Here is a 23,539-nt window from a genome sequence, read left to right on the forward strand (position 1 = left end):
GGATCAGGGCAGGCAGAATGGTCAAAACCGAGAAAACAGGGACTAAAGAGAAAACAGAAGTACGGGAAAACGCTGGTACGCTTGACGAGACAAGACAAACTGGCAACAGACAAACAGAGAACACAGGTATAAATACACATAATGGGGCAAATGGGCGACACCTGGGGGGTGGAGACAAGCACAAAGACAGGTGAAACAGATCAGGGTGTGACAATGTCGGCGCTGAGTTCAGATAAACATTAAAAAGAAAAAGTAATGAATAACGATGAACTAATTGCCCTTAATAAAAACAAATAGGTATTATGGTCCAAATCCAAATAAAGGGAAACTAGAGTGTAGGGTTGCAACATTTCAATAAATTCCCTGGTTTTCCCAAAATCCCATTGGTAGGCATAAGCAGGAGATCTGGAATCCAACCATAATTTCTGGAAAACCAGGGAAGTTTTCCAGAAGGAAGTTGTTGGAAGTTCATTCTTCTTGCTGTCCGTGTTCGGGAAGAGTTTGATGTTACAACATTAGTTTTCAGGGAAGCTATTGTTCTCACTGGGGCATTGGCCACAGTAGCACCGGTAACGGCTGACAATGCCAGGCAGAGTGCCTGGACTGTAAACCCATTATCGAGTCCATCAGCATGTTAAACATTACAGTTGTGTAGGGGAAAACGTCAGTAGAGGTGAATAAGAGGAGATATCATACTGCGGGGAAGGGAGGGAGGATCTGCCAGGGGTAGAACAACAGGACTGACTCTGACTAGACTAGCAACAACCTTTATATAGGGTTATCAGCTTCACAACCACTGGCATGACGCAGTTTCTCTGGATCTCCGCAAGGTCTATGCAGCTGCATGCCTATCAAATCAATGATAGGCTTTCTGTGGTGCCGGGGTTTAGCTTTGCATTAGCTAATGGATAAATGTTTATTGGTAGGCCTATTTGGTCATCATTTTCTCATGTTAAGCTTAACATTTCACAAAGCTATACACGGAGTCGAAATGCTGTAATATTTAGACTGCTGGCTCGTGGCAATAATGTAATTACAGTAATTACAGTTGGAAATTCAACCATTGCAGATTGTAAAATAAATATTAGATGCAACAGCATACTAAACAGCTACTTTTTAACTGTCTTGTATAGGCTACCTTAACCTGCATGACATGAGACGTCCTCGCGCTCTCTCCCAGATTGGATAGAAAGTTGTGCATAAAACCAGACTAATAATGCCAAACAATACAGTCCACCCTGAAAACACTAGCTTACTAGGGATTGTTTCATTATGCAGTGTACTATCTATAGCTATATACCGTATTTAGCTGCTATTTATAAAAATGTCCCATCAAATAGCCTAACAATAGGAAAATAAGTTGTCGGCTTGAGGATAAATTCAGTCACTCTTTATTGTTGAACTCAGCGGGTTTTGTCTGGCTAATAGCCTACACAAATGGGCTGCAATATTCAAACTAAATTTCATTAAATCAATAAAATTTTCCTTTAATTCTGTCCTGAACCTGGTGTTCTGAAGTCCTCCTTTTTTGTGTGTAAACGTTTTCACCACAGCCTGTAGGTCCAGGTTGCAGGCCCGACTGTTTTTCTGTACTGAGTATTGCTAACCCAGACAGTCTTTCCTGAGACTGTCAGGAAAGACAGCTGCACACAATTTAAACTTAGTCTTGATCAATGCAGGCCAAGATATACCCGAGATAAAGGACTCTTGATATTGTAGCCACACAAGTCAAACGCCGATTCACCAGTATGAACAAAATTGCAAACAACTTTTTTGTTCAAGCCCTCAAGAACTGTTGTCTGCTAAAGATGATAATCTGTTTGCATCTGCCAATTTATTGACCGTCCTGTATCCAGACAACCTGTCCCCATAGCTTCCCTTACAGTTCATCTCTTTCCGTAACATCTTGAAGTCGGCAATTAAGGAGAATGAGAGGCTCAATTAAAGACGTTACAAAACTGGCACAACTCCCTTCTGCCCAGTTTCCTTGATGTTGCTATGGCAATCAAGCTGTTTTTACCATCTCTGTAACTGTCGCTTCTGCAGAGAGATTGTTTTATGAACTAAAACTCATAAAGAACGACCTAATAAGCATTAGGCTCTCGGTCTGATATGTGCTTTTGAACGCCTGAGTAAGTGCCACTCGTTGGCGCCGTCGTAGCCTATTTAATTTTTTTCACATTTTCAGTCACATTCCTGAAAAATGTAAAAGGTTTATGAATTACTTTTTGGAGGGTTACTGTCAAAATGATGACATCAATGACAGGCGCATGGACCCCCAGAGCTCGTGGGGCCCCCATGGCTCGTGGGCCCCCTGCCTTGCGGGGGTGTCTGGTATGCCAGTGTTTACAATGCCCAATTGCTGCTGGTAACACTTTGTCAGCCGGGGCCAGGGACTTACGTAACAGGAATTAGGTCTATGCTATATGTAACAATATCTAATGGATTAGGAATTAGGATTGATATTGCATGATGGATGACATTGCATGAATGGGTGGGTAGATACCATGGGCTGTTATCTGCATCTATCTGGATGGGTTGTGTAGTATATCAGGGATAATACTGTACACACTGTATATCACCTACCGGGATTTAAGTCTTGCATATCAATGTTGATAGATAAAATGAATCAAACAGGTCAACAGGGGGCATCCCTAATCCCACCTACTACAGTGTTTGATTTATTACAGATCATGGAACATACAGACTGTAGACTTTCTATGTCATAAAAATGTCCTCTTCCGTTTTCCCTAGGTGGTATACAAGCGGGCGGACATGGCCATTGGCTCGCTGACCATAAACGAAGAGCGCTCAGAAATTATCGACTTCTCCGTGCCGTTTGTGGAGACGGGGATCAGTGTGATGGTCGCCAGGAGCAACGGGACCGTCTCACCCTCTGCCTTTCTTGGTGAGCACGTTAACCCTGCTCATGTAAACAAACAAAACGTTTCTTTACAGAGATAACAAATGACTTGGCTTAAAAAAGCTTGTTTTACCATCTGAAAACAGAGATGGCAAATAGTACTTTCTCTGGACAGAGAACTCACAACTGAATATATCGTACAACAAGCTGCCTCACGCTACAGAAACAGGAGAACAGGCTTCTTCTCCTGAGTGGTTCGTCTCGCAAAAGCCAAGGCTCGTTCAAGGCTACGCTACTTACTTTAATACTTCATAAAGAGCATCCCTTTCAGAAGCTGCTGACAGTGTGCTACTATGGTAATACAATACCACGTTGTCCTTGCCATTATCTAGCAAGCAGCTGTCAGAGCACATGGTTTCAACATTTGCCAGAAAGATGTTCTGATTCTTCTATAGGTGTTCTGATTCCTCTCTCCCTCCTCCTCTATAGAGCCCTACAGTCCGGCGGTGTGGGTGATGATGTTTGTGATGTGCTTAACGGTGGTAGCTGTCACAGTGTTTATCTTTGAGTACTGCAGCCCTGTGGGGTACAACCGGAGTCTGGTGAGCGCCAAGGGTGAGTGTCAGCTCCGACCACCTTTCCCTCTACCTCTACCCTCCCGTATCAGCAAAGGTAGAAAGTCACGGAAAAGTAGGTTGAAAGTTATATCACAGAAAATATTAAATGACATTGAAATGGAATGCAAACACATGTTATATACGCCCTCTCTGAATCCCTTCTGTCTTTACCACAACCACCATCCTGTCTTCTCCAGATCCCGGAGGCCCCACCTTCACTATTGGGAAGTCTGTGTGGCTGCTGTGGGGCATCGTCTTCAACAACTCTGTTCCAATTGAGAACCCCAAGGGCACCACCAGCAAGGTCATGGTTCTGGTATGGGCCTTCTTCGCTGTCATCTTCCTGGCCTCCTACACTGCCAACCTGGCAGCCTTCATGATCCAGGAGCAATACACTGACACAGTCTCTGGACTGAGTGACAAAAAGGTAGGAGGATTCATCAGTCATTGGTAATTCTGTCTGTGTTCAGTCTTTGAAAGGGGGAAAGAATTCTGGACATACTGTAGTGTTTGATGTTAGGCTTAGGCAAAATATAGAGTGGCCTATTTTTGATGAGCAAACAGTGCCTGGCTGCGAACGGTCTGAGAGAATACAAATAACCACGGGCAGAGCCTCAATGTCATGACTGTGACTTTTTCCACTCATACTAAAAACATAATAGGATTCCCAGCGTCTGTGGTGAAATTAAATTAGATCCCTGAAGTCTTTAGGTATGATGTCTGTGAAAATCCCCTGGATTGTATTACACCAGTGGATTTGCCAAGCTGCCAGTGATTATATATTCTAGTATTAACTTATGCATATTTGTGTGGCCTGTGGAGGTGCTCTACACCAGTATTGACAAGGAAATCCATGTTAAACCTTCAGTGCTAGAAATGATTTGTAGACTCTTTGCTTTAAGGCACTGAGGGATTAGAGAGGCATTTGAGGGAAAAGACCAAGCTGTCCACTGCTCATTAGAATTCCGGGAACTCATTTAATATTCTTCCCACATAATCCATTAGCTCTACTTTGTGAAAAAAAGAAGAGAACCCATAAAGTGTTCAGTGAGTCTACAGATCAACCAGGGCAGAATCCACAGAAGCTCAGAGAGAATAGACAGACTGGACACTGCAGGTGGAACATTTCAATTGAGCTGTATGATCTCTAAAAAGGGACGTTCTCTGAAAGTGTTTCAAACAAGAGGCTTGTGCGGAATACAAACTGGTTAAAGGACAGTAACTGGTGTTTATGTAGTGACAGATGATTGTTTCTCCTCCTGGGACTGTTCACTTCAGAGGCATGGAGTCATGCATGGACAAGACCTTGCCATTTCCTCAGAGTGACATCATGTACAGACAGGCACCTCCCTCTTTAGACCCTGTCTGTGCTAGTCTCTCCTTTCTGTACAAGCTGTCAGATGTTAACAGATTTTTGTAAGAATCCTATACACTTAACTTTGGCCAGCTAGACTCAAGCTCTATGGGTCAACCATCATCTATGCTTTTAGTCAGGGTTTTCACTGCTTCCCAACAGGCATTTACAACACAGAGCACTATATGACATCCTGTGCCTGGGGGCACTATCACACTGCTACAGCATTCCCTCATTCACATAGCAGCAGCGTAACCTTGGTCTGTTGGGTGAGATGAGGAACACAGGCTGAGTATCCTAATGCAGCCAGTGTACAGGATACAGACAAATGGGAATGAGGACAACCCTCTGTCATCTCTCCAGCTCCTCCACTAGACAGCAGTGAGCCGTGGGATGCATAAGACTGGCACCAAGGGTCTCATTAATTCATGTGAAATGGCTCAGAGGACATTTCTCTCATTCTGACAAGCCAAGGTTACCAGGAATTATCGCTCACGGAAGTATTTGCATTAATGAACAAGTACAATTTATTTCCAGTATATTGCACAGTCAGGGTATTTAAATGAACATGGTCCACTCTGCATCAAATGGGCATGGCAAAATAAGGAGAAATTAGGATTTTTTATTATAGTCAAGGGGGAAGAAGTAATTTTCTAATTCTCTGGAAAGTATAGCCTGGACTTAATTTCTGTTCATTGTGCCCTCTAATCATCGAATTGAGAGAGGAATTATAGAGAGGTTAACCTTAGCTGACCACTTAATTAAGTGAACAGCACTTGAGGGTACAGGCAGATATCAAAGAGACAGTGGTCTAGTGTAGTCAAGGACAAGGTGATCAGTGTCATTATGTTAGTTTCTTTGAGGTTTATATTTACGCCTCTGGGTTTGCTTGGCATATCATACACTCTTAGAAATAAAGTGCTATCTAGAACCTAAAAGGGTTGAAACATCAGAGCTTAGGAGAGGGTGGAAGAAAAACATATTACATGTTATTACTTAATATGCAAGTATGTCAAAGTATTAGATTTTTTGTTTAATGGATTTAATGAACAGTGCATGTATTCTTCCTAGACATGTCGGGTATCCTGTTCAAAATGTTTCTTGTTCATGCATTTATAATTCAAACATTTCCCAAACAGTTCCAGAAGCCACAGGAGCAGTATCCACCGTTTCGTTTTGGTACGGTCCCAAATGGAAGCACAGAGAGGAACATCCGGAGCAACTACCCTGAGATGCATGCCCACATGGTCAAATACAACCAGAAGGGTGTGGAGGACGCCCTCAACAGCCTCAAATCAGGGTAACACTCTGTAAATAATCATTATACACAGTCAGTGACAGAAAACAGACATCAGCGTAACACATTATAAAATGTCAAAGCAAATATTTTATGTTTGATGACATTATAATTCATTAGATAAGTTATTACATGGTAATTAAATAGTAAATAGTACAATTACATTTGTCTATCATTGCATTTTCCCACAAGATAAGTCCCTATTGTTATTATCCATAGGAAACTGGATGCCTTCATCTATGACGCTGCTGTGCTGAACTACATGGCAGGTAAAGACGAGGGCTGTAAGCTGGTGACCATCGGCAGTGGGAAGGTCTTTGCCACCACTGGCTACGGCATCGCCTTGCAGAAGGAGTCCCGATGGAAACGTCCTATAGACCTGGCCCTGCTCCAGTTCCTAGCTGATGGTAAATTACAATTAACCCCGTGTGGAGTGGGATGGGCGGCAAACTGTAAATCTTAGCTGTACTTATCCTTTTAGGTCCCAAATACTCCCAAATTTGCTAAACTGGTAAACTGCCCATTAATGATAAAAATGCGTAACACACACAAGTAAGCTAGTATAGACCCAAAGAGCCTTGAGATTAGAAAAAACAAAACTTTAATGAAAATACTGGCGTACATTGCACCATGGATCACTCAGAGGTACTGTAACATAGAGTTTTGACTGTGATCCAGGGAACAACACGTGTAAAATGCTGAGTCGGGGCTGGTCGAGGGGAGTGATGAGGGTGAGAGATTGGCATTGGCACACAATGACAACAACTGGCGCAAGAGTGTTTTAATGCACACCTTCAAGCCTCTTTGTGTTCTGTTCTTCCCGCTCGCTGCAGGTGACACACAGAAGCTGCAGACGGTGTGGCTCACAGGGATCTGTCGTAACGAGAAGAAGGAGGTGATGAGCAGTAAGCTGGACATAGATAACATGGCGGGCGTCTTCTACATGCTGCTGGTGGCCATGGGGCTCAGTCTCCTGGTGTTCAGCTGGGAACATCTGCTCTACTGGAAGCTGAGACACTCAGTACGCAAGTCTGAACGCCTCGACTTCCTGCTCGCCATCAGCAGGGTAGGTGTGGCTGACCCTTCTTCCGAGGGACAGGAGTGGAAAGGGTACATAGGCCTAATGTATAGGGATGTACACACTGAGGCATGTCTTAGATTGCGAAGGCCTTGGGTTCTGCAGAGAGAATGTGGTCCAATCACCATGGGAAAGTTGATCTGTTAATCTAAGGCACAAAACCGTTTTTTATAGTAATGAATTCCATAAAGAAATGACATAAAGTGTAAGCAACAATTCAATGAAAGCAGCAACAACGGCATCATTTTGCAAAGTCTAAGAAACCATAAAATGTGTTGTTTCTCTTTTCACAAACACAGCAGAAAAAAAGTTCTACTTCCTGACCATAAAGTTCTGTCTTTCTTAGATTTTTGCCTCACAGTAATGCTTGGGAAATATTGGTAATGCACTAAGTCAAAGCTGTACATGATCAGGATATTTCAAGGGCACTAAAATAAAAATGATGCAAAAATAAAATTTGTAAAAAGCCATAAAATGACTTTATGGAGACCGTGCAATACTCTTACGGTCCTGATTCATCTGAAATTGAATTCAAATAGGCCCATTAACAATCCATCTCAGTGTTGACAGTGGTGAGGTGAGATTAAGGATTCTAGACTGAGACCCAATTTGAAATTAAAATAAAGCCGGCCAAATAAAAATTGGAAAACTAATTTAGCAAGTGCATGGTCAGCTGCTGCTTTTTCATGTACTGTCTTGCACAGTTTTTTGTGTGTTTAACATCGACCTGAATGCATACAAGCTTTCAAAACAAAACAAATTGTCTATAAACTATTTTGGACAATCCTTAATCTAATTTGGCTTTCACACTTCTCTGTGTAATTGTCTTCACTTCATTGGTCAGACAGGTTAATAGAAATTGTATTTGCTCAAAGTAAATGTTATCAACACAAGCAATAATGTTTTCTAAAGTCATGATTAGAAACAATGGCCAAAGATAATTAACACCTGTGGGATTTAATCTTGTCAAACTTTGTGTCGGGTGAGAAATGTGGATCTGTTCCAAAACCTCCTCCTCCTTTGCTGTCTCTACAGGGAATCTACAGCTGCTTCAATGGCGTGGAGGACTCTGACCGCAACGGAAACCTCCAGAATCCTGATGTCACCACCAACTATACCCAGGCCAACATGCTGAAGATGCTGCAGACAGCCAAGGACATCGTGACCTCGACCAGAGTGGAGAACTCCCTGGACAATGCCACCAAGACCATAGAGAACTGGAGCCGGCGAGGAGCCGACAATGTGCGGGTTGGCCTGCCGCCTCGGGTGGCAACCACTATAGACATGGGCCACAGCCGTCTGCCATACATCTCCAGCATCACGGACAACCACTCGCCCTACCCCCAGAGGGCGCTCGCTTCCACCTTCCCCATCCACTACTCGGACAGCGCCACCCAGCCCCTGCTGGACAAATCTAGGGTGGTGACGCGGCCTACCCCGCTCCGCTACACCCTTCCGGCCCGTGGCAGCCACCACTTCTACGAGAGGACCCTACCCATCTCCAGCCTCAGCAGCCCCCACATAGCCATGAGGGACCCTGCTCCCCCCAGCACCTCCAGTCACAACCCACACCCCAACCACAGCAGCAGGCTGTATGTTGAGAGCCAGCCCCGGCACCCCACCTCCCCGTTTGTCCCCTACAGAGAGTTCCAGGTGCCTGATATCTATGTGGAACACCACAAGGGTCCCCTGGGACGGAAGTTCAGCTACCCCCCTGACCACATGGGCAGGAAGAAGCGGTCCCACAGCTACATGTTTTCCGAGGCCCAAGACACCAGGGGGAGGAACGACTATGATGAGCCAACTTCCTGTCTGGCTGAGCTGAGGGCCAACCACCTCCTGAACAACCACGCCCCTTCTGCATCAACCATGGCCTGCATGGGGGGCCACTACCCCAGCGGCAGTGCCAGCTGCAACTCCTGCATGAAGCCCTACCTGGAGCCTGGAATGGAGGATGTGCCCTTGCTGGGGAAGGACAAGGTCAACCGCCGGGCCTCTTTTCTCAAGGCCACCTGGAGCAGTGACAGGATCCGCCAGCTGGGCGAGAAGCCTTCCACCTCCACTATGCCTGACCTGTTCCCCCGCGTAGTGGTGGCCAACCCCAAGCCCCATAAGCTGTACGGCAGCCAGGGGAACAACCTGTGCTACCCCCTGGCCGCTGAGCCTGCCTACCTAGACCCGGCCCATATGCGTTCCTACCCCTACAAGCAGCAGAAGCTCAAGTGCTCCCAGTCCACCCGGCTACCATCCTACAGGGAGGCTATCCTGCAGAACGCAGCCGCTTTGCGGCGCTCCTCCTCCACCGTGGTGCACAGACACTACTCCACCTACCTGAACTCCTACACAGACCTGCCTGTATACGTGGGGCCGCTGCCCCAGGGGCCCGGGCAGTTCTACGACAAGGACATGTGCCACTTGTTCCCCTGTGCAAGCCACTGCCCTAACAACAATGCCCTGCTGCCCCGTATGGGGGACCGGCAGGTGGTGTACCAGAACAATATGTTTGGGGGCTACGAGGGAACGGTGGGGCGGTCGCGGGAGGAGCCCCCCCTGCCCGGGTCTGGGAGCAGGGATCGGAGGGAGGTCCTGGTGGCCAGAAGAGTCAACAGTCCCTATGTGCCAAAGACCTGGGGCAGGGTATCCAGTCTGGAGTCTGAGGTCTGAGCCCCAAGCCCCCCCCATACCTTCAGGCTGATGGACTATCCCTCCCTCTGAGGAGAGGAAAGCCTACCTGGGGCCTCCCCTCAGCCTTTGGTTTAGGCAAAAACGAATGAATTAGCTACCAATATGGATGACTTGAGAGTGTTTACTCAGTGCAATAATATCCTTGGCTGACGGAAGGAAGTAGAAGACATTGAAAGGCTGTTACTGCTGGGACATTGTCAAGTAAACATTAAGCGATAAGAAAAGAAAAGACAACGTTGAATAGTATTTAATACCTTCAAATTTAACCTGTTGATTGTTATTTAAAATATTTTTAAATGCTGTCTTGCTGTGAGAGAGAGAGAGAGACCTGGATGATAATACACTGTAGCCGCTCACTCAGTTTAGACACATTTTACTTTTCTCTTCAATCATTTCGGTATCCTTCCATTTAAATTTAGACACAAATAAAAAGAGAATAATACTTTTGTTATCAAACCACAGAAATGTCTTCCACGACTTTTGTAAGTCCAGGAGCTCTAGGGAAAGCTGTCTGTTTAAGGCTTTTTGGCTCCGGTGGTCACTGATGTAATTTGACTTGGATTTTAAAAGGGAAAATGTTTAATTATCATCTGTATTTCCATTGTTACTCTACACTTTAATAAATGACAAGGCCACCTCAAGGCCCTTTTGGAATTGTCTATATTTTCCTTTTCTGAGTAAAACTCCACATATGGTCTGGAATGCCAGCAGAATGGAATAGCAGGTCAGGTCCCAGGACTCTAGATGTTTGTATCTGCTTCAGTTCATTAAGTGGGCCACCTCTGTTGACTCATCCAGAAAGGTCACAGGAAATCAGATCCACAAGACAGCGCTGTGTTCAGTTCACATGCCAACAATAGGGCAGACAACTCAACTACAGCTCCTTAAAAGACAAGAACACATTTGTATTTTACTAACACCCCACATAATCTGTTCAGAAACTGTGATATGTCATCAATCTATCAAATCACTGTATGAGTATTCTGCTGAACATCGTAAATACATTTTAAAAAGATGAAGTGGAATAGAAACATGTTCAGGTGGGTAACAAATCCTAACACAGGCTTTGAATTGTCTATATGACCCGGATGGCCATGCTATTGTCTGAGCAGTGATACCCGTGACAGTAAATCTTCTCTCAGGGCTCATCATGGGATTCCAATGACATTAGCCTATCAGTGATTCTTCCAAGATGCGTGCACACACACACACACACACACACACACACACACACACACACACACACACACACACACACACACACACACACACACACACACACACACACACACACACACACACACACACACACACATACTTTCACACTGGCTTCAAAGGGTGGTGTTCATCAACACCTCACTTTAGTCACTTACCAATGACTAGGGGGAGCTTTGGCACACCACATCCATCATTGTCCACACTGGGCCTTACCTGAAAACAGACTAAGGCAGAGATGGGCAACTGGCCCCCGGATCAACTTCCCAAAAATATACTGAGTGTACAAAACATTAAGAACACCTTCCTAATATTGTGTTTCCCTCAGAACAGCGTGAATTTGTCGGGGCATGGACTCTACAAGATGTCAAAAGAGTTCCACAGGGATGCTGGCCCATGTTGACTCCAATGCTTCCCACAGTTGTGTCAAGTTGGCTGGATGTCGTTTGGGTGGTGGACTATTCTTGATACACACGGGAAACTGTTGAGCGTGAAAAACCCAGAAACTTTGCAGTTCTTGACACACCCAAACCGGTGTGCCTGGCACCTACTACAATACCCCGTTCAAAGGCACTTCAATCCTTTGTCTTGCCCATTCATTTACACATTTTGAAGTGGATTTAACAAGTGACATCAATAAGGGATCATAGCTTTCACCTGGATTCACCTGGTCAGTCTACGCCATCGAAAGAGCAGGTGTTATTAATGTTTTGCACACTCAGTGTATATAACATTTTTGCTTGTGTATTCTACTATTCTAACCCTCAACATTAAGTTGAGACCCCGACCGAGTCCCCACCCATTTAAACTCAGCAAAAAAAGAAACGTCCCTTTTTCAGGACCCTGTCTTTCAAAGATTATTCGTAAAAATCCAAATAACCTCACAGATCTTCATTGTAAAGGGTTTAAACACTGTTTCCCATGATTGTTCAATGAACCATAAACAATTAATGAACATGCACCTGTGGAACGGTCGTTAAGACACTAACAGCTTACAGACGGTAGGCAATTGGGAGTGGCAGGTAGCCTAGCGGTTCGAGTGTTGGACTTTTAACCGAAAGGTTGCAAGATCGAAGGTACGAATCTGTCATTCTACCCCTGAACAAGGCAGTTAACCCACTGTTTCCAGGCCGTCATTGTTCTTAATGAACTGACTTGGCTAGTTAAATAAAGGTAAAAAAAATAATTAAGGTCACAGTTATGAAAATGTAGGACACTAAAGAGGCCTTGCTACTGACTCTGAAAAACACCAAAAGAAAGATGCCCAGGGTCCCTGCTCATCTGCGTGAATGTGCCTTAGGCATGCTGCAAGGAGGCATGAGTACTGCAGATGTGGCCAGGGAAATAAATTGCAATGTCTGTACTGTGAGACTCCTAAGACAGCGAGACAGGATGGACAGCTGATAATCCTCGCAGTGGCACACCACGTGTAACAACACCTGAACAGGATCAGTACATCCGAACATCACACCTGTGGGACAGGTACAGGATGGCAACAACAACTGCCAGAGATACACCAAGAAACACACAATCCCTCCATCAGTGCTCAGACTGTCTGCAATAGGCTGAGAGAGTCTGGACTGAGGGCTTGTAGGCCTGTTGTAAGGCAGGTCCTCAACAGATATCACCGGCAACAACGTCGCCTATGGGCACAAACCCACCGTCGCTGGACCAGACAGGACTTGCAAAAAGTGCTCTTCACTGATGAGTTATGGTTTTGTCTCACCAGGGGTGATGGTCAGATTCGCGTTTATCATTGAAGGAATGAGCGTTACACCGAGGCCTTGGAGGATTTGGAGGTGGAGGGTCCATCATGGTCTGGGGCGGTGTTTCACAGCATCATCGGACTGAGCTTGTTGTCATTGCAGGCAATCTCAACGCTGTGCGTTACAAGGAAGACATCCTCCTCCCTCATGTGGTACCCTTCCAGCAGGCTCATCCTGACATGACCGTCCAGCATGACAATACCATCAGCCATACTGCTCGCTCTGTGCGTGATTTCCTGCAAGACAGGAATGTCAGTGTTCTGCCACGGCCAGCGAAGAGCCCGGATCTCAATCCCATTGAGCACGTCTGGGACCTGTTGGATCCGAGGGGGATGGCTAATATCTCACAGCAAGAACTGGCAAATCTGGTGCAGTCCACGAGGAGGAGATGCACTGCAGTACTTAATGCAGCTGGTGGCCACACCAGATACTGACTGTTACTTTTGGTTTTTCATCCCCCCCTCTTTGTTCAGGTACACATTATTCAATTTCTGTTAGTCACATGTCTGTGGAACTTGTTCAGTTTATTTCTCAGTTGTTGAATTTTGTTATGTTCATACAAATATTTACACGTTAAGTTTGCTGAAAATAAACGCAGTTGACAGTGAGAGGACGTTTCTATTTTTGCTGAGTTTATATGGTACGAGTCAAAAGGGTTTTTCTTTATTTTTACTATTTTCTACACTGTAGAATAATAGTGAAGACATCAAAACTATGAAATAACACATATGGAATCATGTAGTAACCAAAAAAGTGTTAAACAAATCAACATCTATTGTATATTTTAGATTCTTCAAAGTAGCCACCCGTTGCCTTGATGACAGCTTTGCACACTCTGGAAAGATGATCATTCCTCTGCTAGTTCAACTAAGTCCCAGGTGTTGTTATAATACGTGAGAGTGAATGCCACTTGTCTAGTAAAAAACATTATTATTCAACAATAGGTATTATGTATTCAAGATACTGTATGAAAGATTGCACTGTATACAGTCCAATACAAAGAGGGAAAATCAAGATGTGCTATTGAGGTAAAATTTCTGAAGGTCTTCAGTTGAACATCTTATGCGCTTATGCTCCAGCTCTTGGGATCCCTTCATTGATATCACTGAGCGATGAGTGCTTTTCAGCTAGGCCAAATATCATTGAAACGTGATTTCTAATTCAACAAAGAGAGATTAATGCCTTCAGCACTTAATAAGTGTGAGAAACGCATCGCGGCTGAATAAAACCCTTTCAAGTTCCCCAAAATGAACCTTTTCAGAGAAATATAGGCACTCTCTCAGCATGCTCGCTGCTCAGAACAATCTTTTTCATTTCACATAGTAATTACTGATTAATTCTGTGATCTGCGTGCTTTGTAATGTGACAAATGTGCTCCCTCTCGCCCTCCTTCTTGAAATGTTTAAATTCACGAGGGGTAGGCCTACAAAGTCGGTCAATGCCCGCCAATTAATTTCTCAGAATTACCACATAAATATAGGACAAGATTATATCCAACCTGGGGGAATATTTTATGAATACAATTTCACTCTTGATTCCCTCAGCATGGTGCTACATATTTTACTGTTCATTCAGGCCCAGATCACAAAAAAAAGATGATGCCTGTACTCCTGATGTACAGCTGAAGTCAGAGAAACCCAAGGTCTATATATCTATCTGTTCTTCATTCACAGTTACTTTAGAGAGCATTCAAAACAGGATTTTCATTCTGTGAGAGTTGCAGTAAACCATAACCCCCTTATCCTGTGGCAAATAGGTTTGATTCTGCCTTAGTACTCACCCCATCCTATCCCAGCCACACTGACTGCTGCTTCCTCCATGGTTCTGGTTCTGTTGGCCCTACGTGTGCTGGGCTGGAGTGTACAAAAGATACAGGTTGGTTAGCCCCACATGTATAATCCCACCCAGGCAGGCCCAGAGCAGGGATCTGAGAACACATGGGTCAATGAGGCATGGCTGGATGAATAGACTGATTAACCCTGGGACAGGGTTAGTGGTATGTTTAATCAACATGTTCGGATCTAAGCAGCCCTCCCTCATTAGCCCAGCCATGATGTGTGGACCCAAGCTAACCAACAGGGCAGGTCACCATGGAGACCAAAACCAGGCCCTGCTGGGAGTTTGTCTAACGAATCCTTGAACTCTCCTTCCACTACACTGATGACAGCTAGCTACATATACATGTACATGGATAGGTGGGAAAGATAATAGTTGTTCATGCTACAGACTACTACTACTACTACTGTAACAGTTTTGCTTCCGTCCCTCTCCTCGCCCCTACCTGGGCTTGAACCAGGGACCCTCTGCACACGTCGACAACTGTCACTCACGAAGCATCGTTACCCATCGCTCCACAAAAGCCACGACCCTTGCAGTGCAAGGGGAACAACCACTTCAAGGTCTCAGAGCGAGTGACGTCACAGATTGAAACGCTATTAGTGCGCACCACCGCTAACTAGCTAGCCATTTCACATCGGTTACACTACAACTGCTACTACTACTGCTACTACTACTACTGCTTTTACAACTGCTACTACTATTACTGCTACTACTACTGCTACTACTACTACTGCTACTGCTACTACTACTGCTACTTCTACTACCGCTACTGCTACTGCTCCTACTGCTCCTACTACTACAACTGTAGTCACTGCACCACCACACAAACATGTTTGGATGTTCTCTGACACATCAGAGAACATCCAAACAGACACAGTTACATATTAGATCTTCCGCTGGAACATAACTATGCATTTCATTTCCATAGGATTTTATAATTGATACTTTCTCCTGATATATTGTCTCATCTTGAAGATAAATATCATTATAGTGGGGGAAAAGCAATCTAGATCCCATGTGAATACCTCTACCATTTATTTTCTATTTCGCTCCAACAATTATCATCCAAATTGTATTCTCATGATGGAATGTAACTTTCATGCAACATAAATCATGTGGTAATGACAGGCAAGGCTAAGTGAAGGGATAAAGAGTTACATGACTAAGTGTGGTGGTGTAGAGGACACCATGTCAACTGGCTGTTGATGGATGGATCTATTTCACCTGGCTCTATACAGGGCTCTACTAGAAACATACTGCTGGGGAGGTACAGGGAGGATGAAGGGGTTGAAAAGGGGGAAAGATGTTGGGAAAGGGAACGGATATGATTTTAACCACCAAATCAGCCCCTGTTCATCATACCTCAGGTTTAAAGTAATGTGTGGACAGAACTGCTCTGTGGAGAAAATATCAATACAACATATCTACAGTATACAGATTTCCAATTCTCGCTTAGCTCTGTTGGCTAATGCATTTCTGACAAGTGGGCATAACACGGACATTTCTTAAATATAGAAGGCATACATCCACGTGAGAGACTGATACTTGTTGCACCCACAACACATACTGAAACTGTTGATTCTTGGCTCACAGTCCCAGAGGCAAACAGTGACAGGAGGTGCCAGTGTTGAGTGGCAGTTGAATGGCAGGGCCAGGGCCAGAAGGGAATCAGGTATTATGGGGCATTACCAGGCTTTAGTGGAAATTAAAAGGCTTTCAGGGTGATGAGATCTGAGATGCTGCCAGTGTTAGCCTGATCTTGTTGGGTATGGGTGGCACAGGGTGGCACAACATACAGAGGACACCTGTAGATTAGTGAGGCGTGTAGTAAAAAAACTTGATGATTCACATTGACTTTGAAATTGACACTGAAGATTTTATCACGTCTATTGGACAGTTGCCCTTGAGGAGACAGATACTAACCAAAACAGATTGTACTCTTTCTGAGACTATTCAACTGAAATTCCTTATAATGAAATGTGATCCTCATGGTCCATCTCATCATCTCTTGCCCATGTTGAAAGGAGTCTGGATTGAACACATACTGTAGTGAGCACATATTAGTCTCTCTTGTACTGCCGACCCATAACCCCATCTCTGGGCCGACCAGCCGGCCGGTGGCCTCTCATGATCAAGCCCCCAGTCCAGGCTGTCCACATTGAGCTGGCCCCCAGGGTATGAGCATTACTCTGGGTTTGTGAGGGGCAGATGCCCTGACGTCTGGGCCCAGGGTTAGTGCGAGCCCATCAGGGTGTGCTGGTGCTGGTGCTGGTGGTGCGTTGGCATGCAGTCTTCCCTGTAGCAGATTGAGGGTCGTGATGGAGGCTGATTGTGATCATTCATTACCCAGGCCCTGCAGATGGGTCCCTCTACTCCCACAGGGGCGTAAGTGGAACCACTTACTGAGGACAACAGCCGAAGGGGGACACAGGAAAGAACACAACATGAGTATGGGAAGAATGAGAAGAAGTAGAATGGTGATGATGATGATGATGATGATGATGATGATGATGATGATGATGATGATGATGATGATGATGATGATGATGATGATGATGATGATGATGATGATGATGATGATGATGATGATGATGATACTTGCATATTATTCCCTAAGGCAAAGTCAGGTTGACTTATTGGCCCTGTGACTCCATGGCTATTTATTCTCCAGTGAAGTGGCCATCAATTAACTACCAGTTTCATCCATTAATCCGTATTAGAGGTCGACCGATTATGATTTTTCAACGCCGATACCAATACCGATTATTGGAGGACAAAAAAAGCCGATACCGATTAAATCGGACGATTTTTATATATATATCTGTAATAATGACAATTACAACAATACTGAATGAACAATGAACAATTTTATTTTAACTTAAATTAATATAAAACATCAATAAAATCTATTTAGTCTCAAATAAATAATGAAACATGTTCAATTTGGTTTAAAAAATGCAAAAACAAGGCGTTGGAGAAAAAAGTTAAAGTGCAATATGTGCCATAGTAGAAAAGCTAACGTTTAAGTTCCTTGCTCAGAACATGAGAACATATGAAAGCTGGTGGTTCTTTTTAACATGAGTCTTCAATATTCCCAGGTAAGGTTAGGTTGTAGTTATTATATGACTCTGTACCATTTGTATTTCATATACCTTTGACTATTGGATGTTCTAATAGGTACTTTAGTATTGCCAGCCTAATCTCGGGAGTTGATAGGCTTGAAGTCATAAACAGAGCAACGCTTTAAGCATTACGAAGAGCTGCTGGCAAACGCAGGAAAGTGCTGTTTGAATGAATGCTTACGAGTATGCTGCTGCCTACCACCGCTCAGTCAGACTGCTCTATCAAATCGTAGACTTAATTATCATATAATAACACACAGAAATATGAGCCTTAGGTCATTAATATGGTAAAATCCGGAAACTATCATTTCGAAAACAAAACGTTTATTCTTTCAGTGAAATACGGAACCGTTCCGTATTTTTTCTAACGGGTGGCATCCATAAGTCTAAATATTGCTGTTACATTGCACAACCTTCAATGTTATGTCATAATTATGTAAAATTCTGGCAAATTAGTTCGCAACGAGCCAGGCGGCCCAAACTGTTGCATATACCCTGACTCTGTGTGCAATGAACGCAAGAGAAGTGACACAATTTGCCTAGTTAATATTGCCTGCTGACATGAATTTATTTTAACTAAATATGCAGGTTTAAAAATATATACTTTTGTGTATTGATTTTAAGAAAGGCATTGATGTTTATGGTTAGGTACATTCGTGCAACGATTGTGCTTTTTTCTCAAATGCGCTTTTGTTAAATCATCCCCCGTTTGGCGAAGTTGGCTCTCTTTGTTAGGAAGAAATGGTCTTCACACAGTTCGCAACGAGCCAGGTGGCCCAAACTGCTGCATATACCCTGACTCTGTTGCACAGAACACAGGAGAAGTGACACAATTCCCCTAGTTAAAAGAAATTCATGTTAGCAGGCAATACTAACTAAATATGCAGGTTTAAAAATATATACTTGTGTATTGATTTTAAGAAAGGCGTTGATGCTTATGGTTAGATACACATTGGTGCAACGACGGTGCTTTTTTAGCGAATGCGCTTGTTAAATCACCCGTTTGGTGAAGTAGGCTGTGATTCAATGATAAATTAACAGGCACCGCATCGATTATATGCAACGCAGGGCAGCTAGATAAACTAGTAATATCATCAACCATGTATAGTTAACTAGTGATTATGTTAAGATTGATTGTTTTTGATAAGATACGTTTAATGCTAGCCAGCACCTTACCTTGGCTCCTTGCTGCACTCGCATAACAGGTAGTCAGAGTGCAATGTCATCGGCCATAAATGCAGATTACCGATTGTTATGAAAACTTGAAATCGGTCCCAAATAATCGGCCAGTCCGATTAATCGGTCGACCTCTAATCCATATGGCAGTCAGACTGTTTCAAAATGCATTTCATTGTATTACCCTTCTGCTCCGCTCCCTTCCCCCTCTCACCATGCTCATGTCATGTTACTTATCTCTAATGTGGATCAGTGGGCTGTAAACATGTATACTAACACACTCAAAAACATGCGCCCATACACACGCGCCTACGCACACGCGCCCTCGCACACACACACACACACACACACACACACACACACACACACACACACACACACACACACAAACACACACTGCTGGCTAATATGTTCCCACACTCCAGGCTGAGTCCTGCCCCATCTACAGAAGGGCTGTGTAACGGCATTCTCGGCACATCCGTGCTTTGAATTAATTACAGTACCTCACACTCCATACATTTTCCCAGACACTAAGTCACCTTGAGAATAGGGCTTGGGATCCTATCAGTTGTGGTGGTGGTGGTGGGGGGGGGGGGGGGGTGAGGGCAGGGGAGGGGGAGAGCCAGAGAGAGAGTCCAGCTAACATGAGCAGCTGAAAATGGCTGTCAAATGTTTGCAAATGAAAAAGACACACACATAAACTTTGTATCCAGGAGGGTAACAAAGCCAATCCAACCACATGACAGTGTGAGGACTGCAACTTAATCTGCATTTATCCCTCAAATATATACAACAGGACGCTACAGAATAAATCTTTCTTTCTCTATGTTTGTAGTGGAGCATTTTAATAAAATACCCATAGAATTCTGTATAACTCCTCTAATGGCAAGGGCACAGTAGATTTGTGTCCGTCTGTGCAGGCTACAGAAAATATCCCCTAGGCTGACCATTACAATATCATCCAGTGAAGTAGCAATCAAGTAGTGAGAAATATTTTTCATCCACAAAATATTTTACTATTCAGACTGAATAGTAAATTATCTTAAAGTCGATCAAATTGTAACATTTCACCAATATTTGATAAAATCCTAATCCATCACACAGTAAACAAATGCATTAAAATGACAGGATCCTCCTCAGACCGTAGCCTGGGTTGTAATGGGCTAATGATTCATGGGGCATTGAAAAGGCCTCTGTGTGGAGGACTGCTCTCAATCTAATCAGGGCCATTTCTTATGCCAGCAGGGCATAGTAATAAAGTTGGCAACACTTGGTTACTGCTTTGTGTTCCTCCTCATTTCTCATCACAGCCCAGACACCACAGTGGAGGGCAACACACACCGTAGCAGCCTATCTGCTGTAGCAGTAATTGGAAGATGTAATTCGATTATCCTGATACTACCTGGGGCCAACCATCGCCTATGGTAAATGTGTATTATTAATGTAATGAATATGGCATCCTATTTACAGGGCTAATGGTAACTACTTCTAAACGTCCCATAATCCAATTGCCATGGATGAATGAAAGTATAACTAGCTACATGTTGAAATGATGGTGTCCTTTGTTGGGCAAATCAGATGTCAATGTAGCCGACATAAACCCAAACTCACTCTGAATTTACTTTCACATACAGCTTGGGTATGAGAAATTAAAGGAGTTACTTTCAACTATTCTATGTTATTTAGCTAGTCTACACAAAGGAGTATGAAAGCTGATCAATGTCTAAATGTGTTGACAAGATAGCTCAGCTGAAACAAACACAGCCTGTTTGTTAAGCAGGGTATATAGAGGTAGGCATCTGGATGGTGGACTTGTTCTCACTGAAATGCATTACTCCTCCTATACCAGTAGGAGTCCCTGATCAGGCAGAAATCATTGGATTGTGAGGGATGTTGGTTCAAGCACAACATTTTACTATTAACCTTGAAACAAGGTCAAATAAAACGTATAATCAAATTTAAAATTCTACGGAGTTTCAACCACCCAATATATATTGAATATAGGATGAAGAATATTTTTTACATTTCTATGTGGAATTTTCAATGCAATTTCAATGTATACATATTTCTGATGACGACAACCTGTTTGTCAGGTTAAGTCAATGTATTTAATTTCAATGTTTACAACACTGGTTGGAATTAGATGAAAACACTACTGAAAACCCTCCCACTTGCTAACCAATAGATTTTCTCAAGGAGTTTTCATTCAATAGGGTTTTCAGTACATTTATCTAAAGCCATCCCTTTAAATTTGGTGTACCTTTAATTTGACATTTCTGGAAAGACTCACTGCTCCTAGAGCACTACCTGATTCTAATAATTAGCTGGTTGATAAACTGAATCAGGTTAGCTATAAATGGGGTTGGAGTGAAAACTTACAGGAAGGTAGCTCTCCAGGAACAGGGTTGGAGAGAGCTGCACTAGAATATATGAAGAGAACGTTCAGAATATTTGTAATCAATGAAAGAAAGCCATATAAATACACACATATTAGTCTCCTTTACAGCACTTTACTCTGATCTTGTATAATATTTAGGGTTAGGAAAGTATTTATTCATTAAAAAAACAGGTTTGGAGAGCCTTCATGCACTAAATATATTGGTGAATAAAAGATACAGTGGTTTGATTCATCCTGAAAGTTACCATATTCAATTATTCAATCCATTAAATATTGGAAGGTGAGAAAAGTGTACAATAGGTGTTGAACAGTAGTCTTATGAATCTACCCTAATAATCCTCACTAATCAAGGAACCATGATGACAACGGTCCAGTCGTAAACAGCGCGCCAGGCTCCAGGTTTAAACTGCTACATATGGTCTACATTCCATAATGATTCAAATAGGCTACATGCCCTGAATTATTACACAACTTGTAATACGTTAGCCTAATATTATCCGCTATCGCTAACGATCCTCAGGAACAACCACGCGAACCTGACAGAGGACAAACTAACGATGTAATGGAATGATGCAAAATGTAAAGAAACTAACACTAAAGTCAGTGACAGATATACATGTATGTGGGTATAACTGACGGTGGATAGTAGCTAATATTTTTTAAAAACTGTGAAAAGTCTGGGCATATAATTAAAACATTCCATGAATCATAAATCAACTCCGAAATCAACAGGGAGTACAGGAGGGGACTGAGCACGCACTCCTGAGCCCCCAGTTTTGAGGATCAGCGTGGCAGATGTGTTGATGCCTACCCTTACCACCTGGGGGGCGGCCCGTCAGGAGGTCCAGGATCCAGTTGCAGAGGGAGGTGTTTAGACCCAGGGTCCTTAGCTTAGTGATGAGCTTTGTGGGCACTATGGTGTTGAATGCTGAGCTGTAGTCAATGAACAGCATTCTCACATAGGTGTTCCTTTTGTCCAGGTGGGAAAGGGCGGTGTGGAGTGCAATTGAGAATATGTCATTCGTGGATCTGTTGGGGCGGTATGCGAATTGGAGTGGGGTCTAGGGTTTACGGCATGATGGTGTTGACGTGAGCCATGACCAGCCTTTCAAGCACTTCGTGACTACCGACATGAGTGCTACGGGGCGGTAATCATTTAGGCAGGTTACCTTCAGACTCGGTCAGGGAGAGGTTGAAATGTCAGTGAAGACACTTGCCAGTTGGTCCGCGCATGCTTTGAGTACACATCCTGGTAATCCTTCTGGCCCCCGCCTTTGTGAATGTTGATCTGTTTAAAGGTCTGGCTCACATCGGATACGGAGAGAGTGATCACACAGTCATCCGGAACAGCTGATGCTCTCATGCATGCTTCAGTGTTGCTTCAGTGTCTATAGCTTATCATGAGGTATTCTACCTTAGGCAAGCAATACCTTGAGACTTCTTTAATATCAGACATCGCGCAGTTATTGACAAATAGACACACACTCCCGCCCCTCGTCTTACCAGACGTAGCTGCTATGTCCTGCCGATGCACGGAGAAGCCAGTCAGCTCTATATTATCCGTGTCGTCGTTCAGTCACATCCCGTTGGTAGGACAGTCTTAATCGTAGATCGTCCAGTTTGTTTTCCAATCATTGCACGTTGGCCAATAATAGGGAGGGTAGTGGTGGTTTAGCTACTCGTCGGCAAATTCTTACAAGGCACCCCACCCCTCCTCCCTCTTTTTCTCCGTCTTTTCTTCACGTTGATGACAGAGATTTGGGCCTTGTCTTGATAAAGCAGTATATCCTTTGCATCGGACTCATTAAAGAAAAAATGATTGTCCAGTTTGACAGCAACATCATGTACAAAATGAGTTACAAACATTGTGAAAAAACAAACAAAAAAGCACAGTTGGTTAGGAGCCCGTAAAACGGCAGCCATCCCCTCAGGCGCCGTTTATGTGTGCTTAACTCAGGTGGGAATTCCCCTTTTAAAGCTTAGATCCCCCCCCTGGACCAGGCTGCTGCTACTGCTGGCTCTACTGCTGGCTGGCTCTACTGCTGACTGGATCTACTGCTGGCTGGATCTACTGCTGGCTGGCTCTAAAATTGGCTGCTGGCTACACTGCAGGCCGGCTCTACTGCTGG

General features: G+C 43.8%; 1 protein-coding gene across 3 annotated transcripts in view; it reads left to right on the plus strand.

The window, feature by feature from the left end:
- The window catches only part of LOC129825350 (glutamate receptor ionotropic, NMDA 2C-like), an 85,857-nt gene extending 75,309 nt beyond the window's left edge, over positions 1-10,548 (plus strand). For 2 of the 3 annotated variants that reach the window (XM_055885384.1, XM_055885403.1), the window contains exons 7-13: positions 2,755-2,908; positions 3,353-3,553; positions 3,678-3,907; positions 5,974-6,134; positions 6,351-6,538; positions 6,965-7,197; positions 8,245-10,548. In XM_055885384.1, the coding sequence (XP_055741359.1) occupies positions 2,755-2,908; positions 3,353-3,553; positions 3,678-3,907; positions 5,974-6,134; positions 6,351-6,538; positions 6,965-7,197; positions 8,245-9,873 (2,796 nt within the window). In that variant the 3' untranslated portion in view covers positions 9,874-10,548. The remainder of the gene's footprint in view (positions 1-2,754; positions 2,909-3,352; positions 3,554-3,677; positions 3,908-5,973; positions 6,135-6,350; positions 6,539-6,964; positions 7,198-8,244) is intronic. The other variant, XM_055885393.1, reaches the window with a different exon arrangement.
- Positions 10,549-23,539: the final 12,991 nt, after the last annotated feature.

This window comes from Salvelinus fontinalis, chromosome 2 (genome assembly GCF_029448725.1).
Source record: "Salvelinus fontinalis isolate EN_2023a chromosome 2, ASM2944872v1, whole genome shotgun sequence".
Taxonomy (NCBI): domain Eukaryota; kingdom Metazoa; phylum Chordata; class Actinopteri; order Salmoniformes; family Salmonidae; genus Salvelinus; species Salvelinus fontinalis.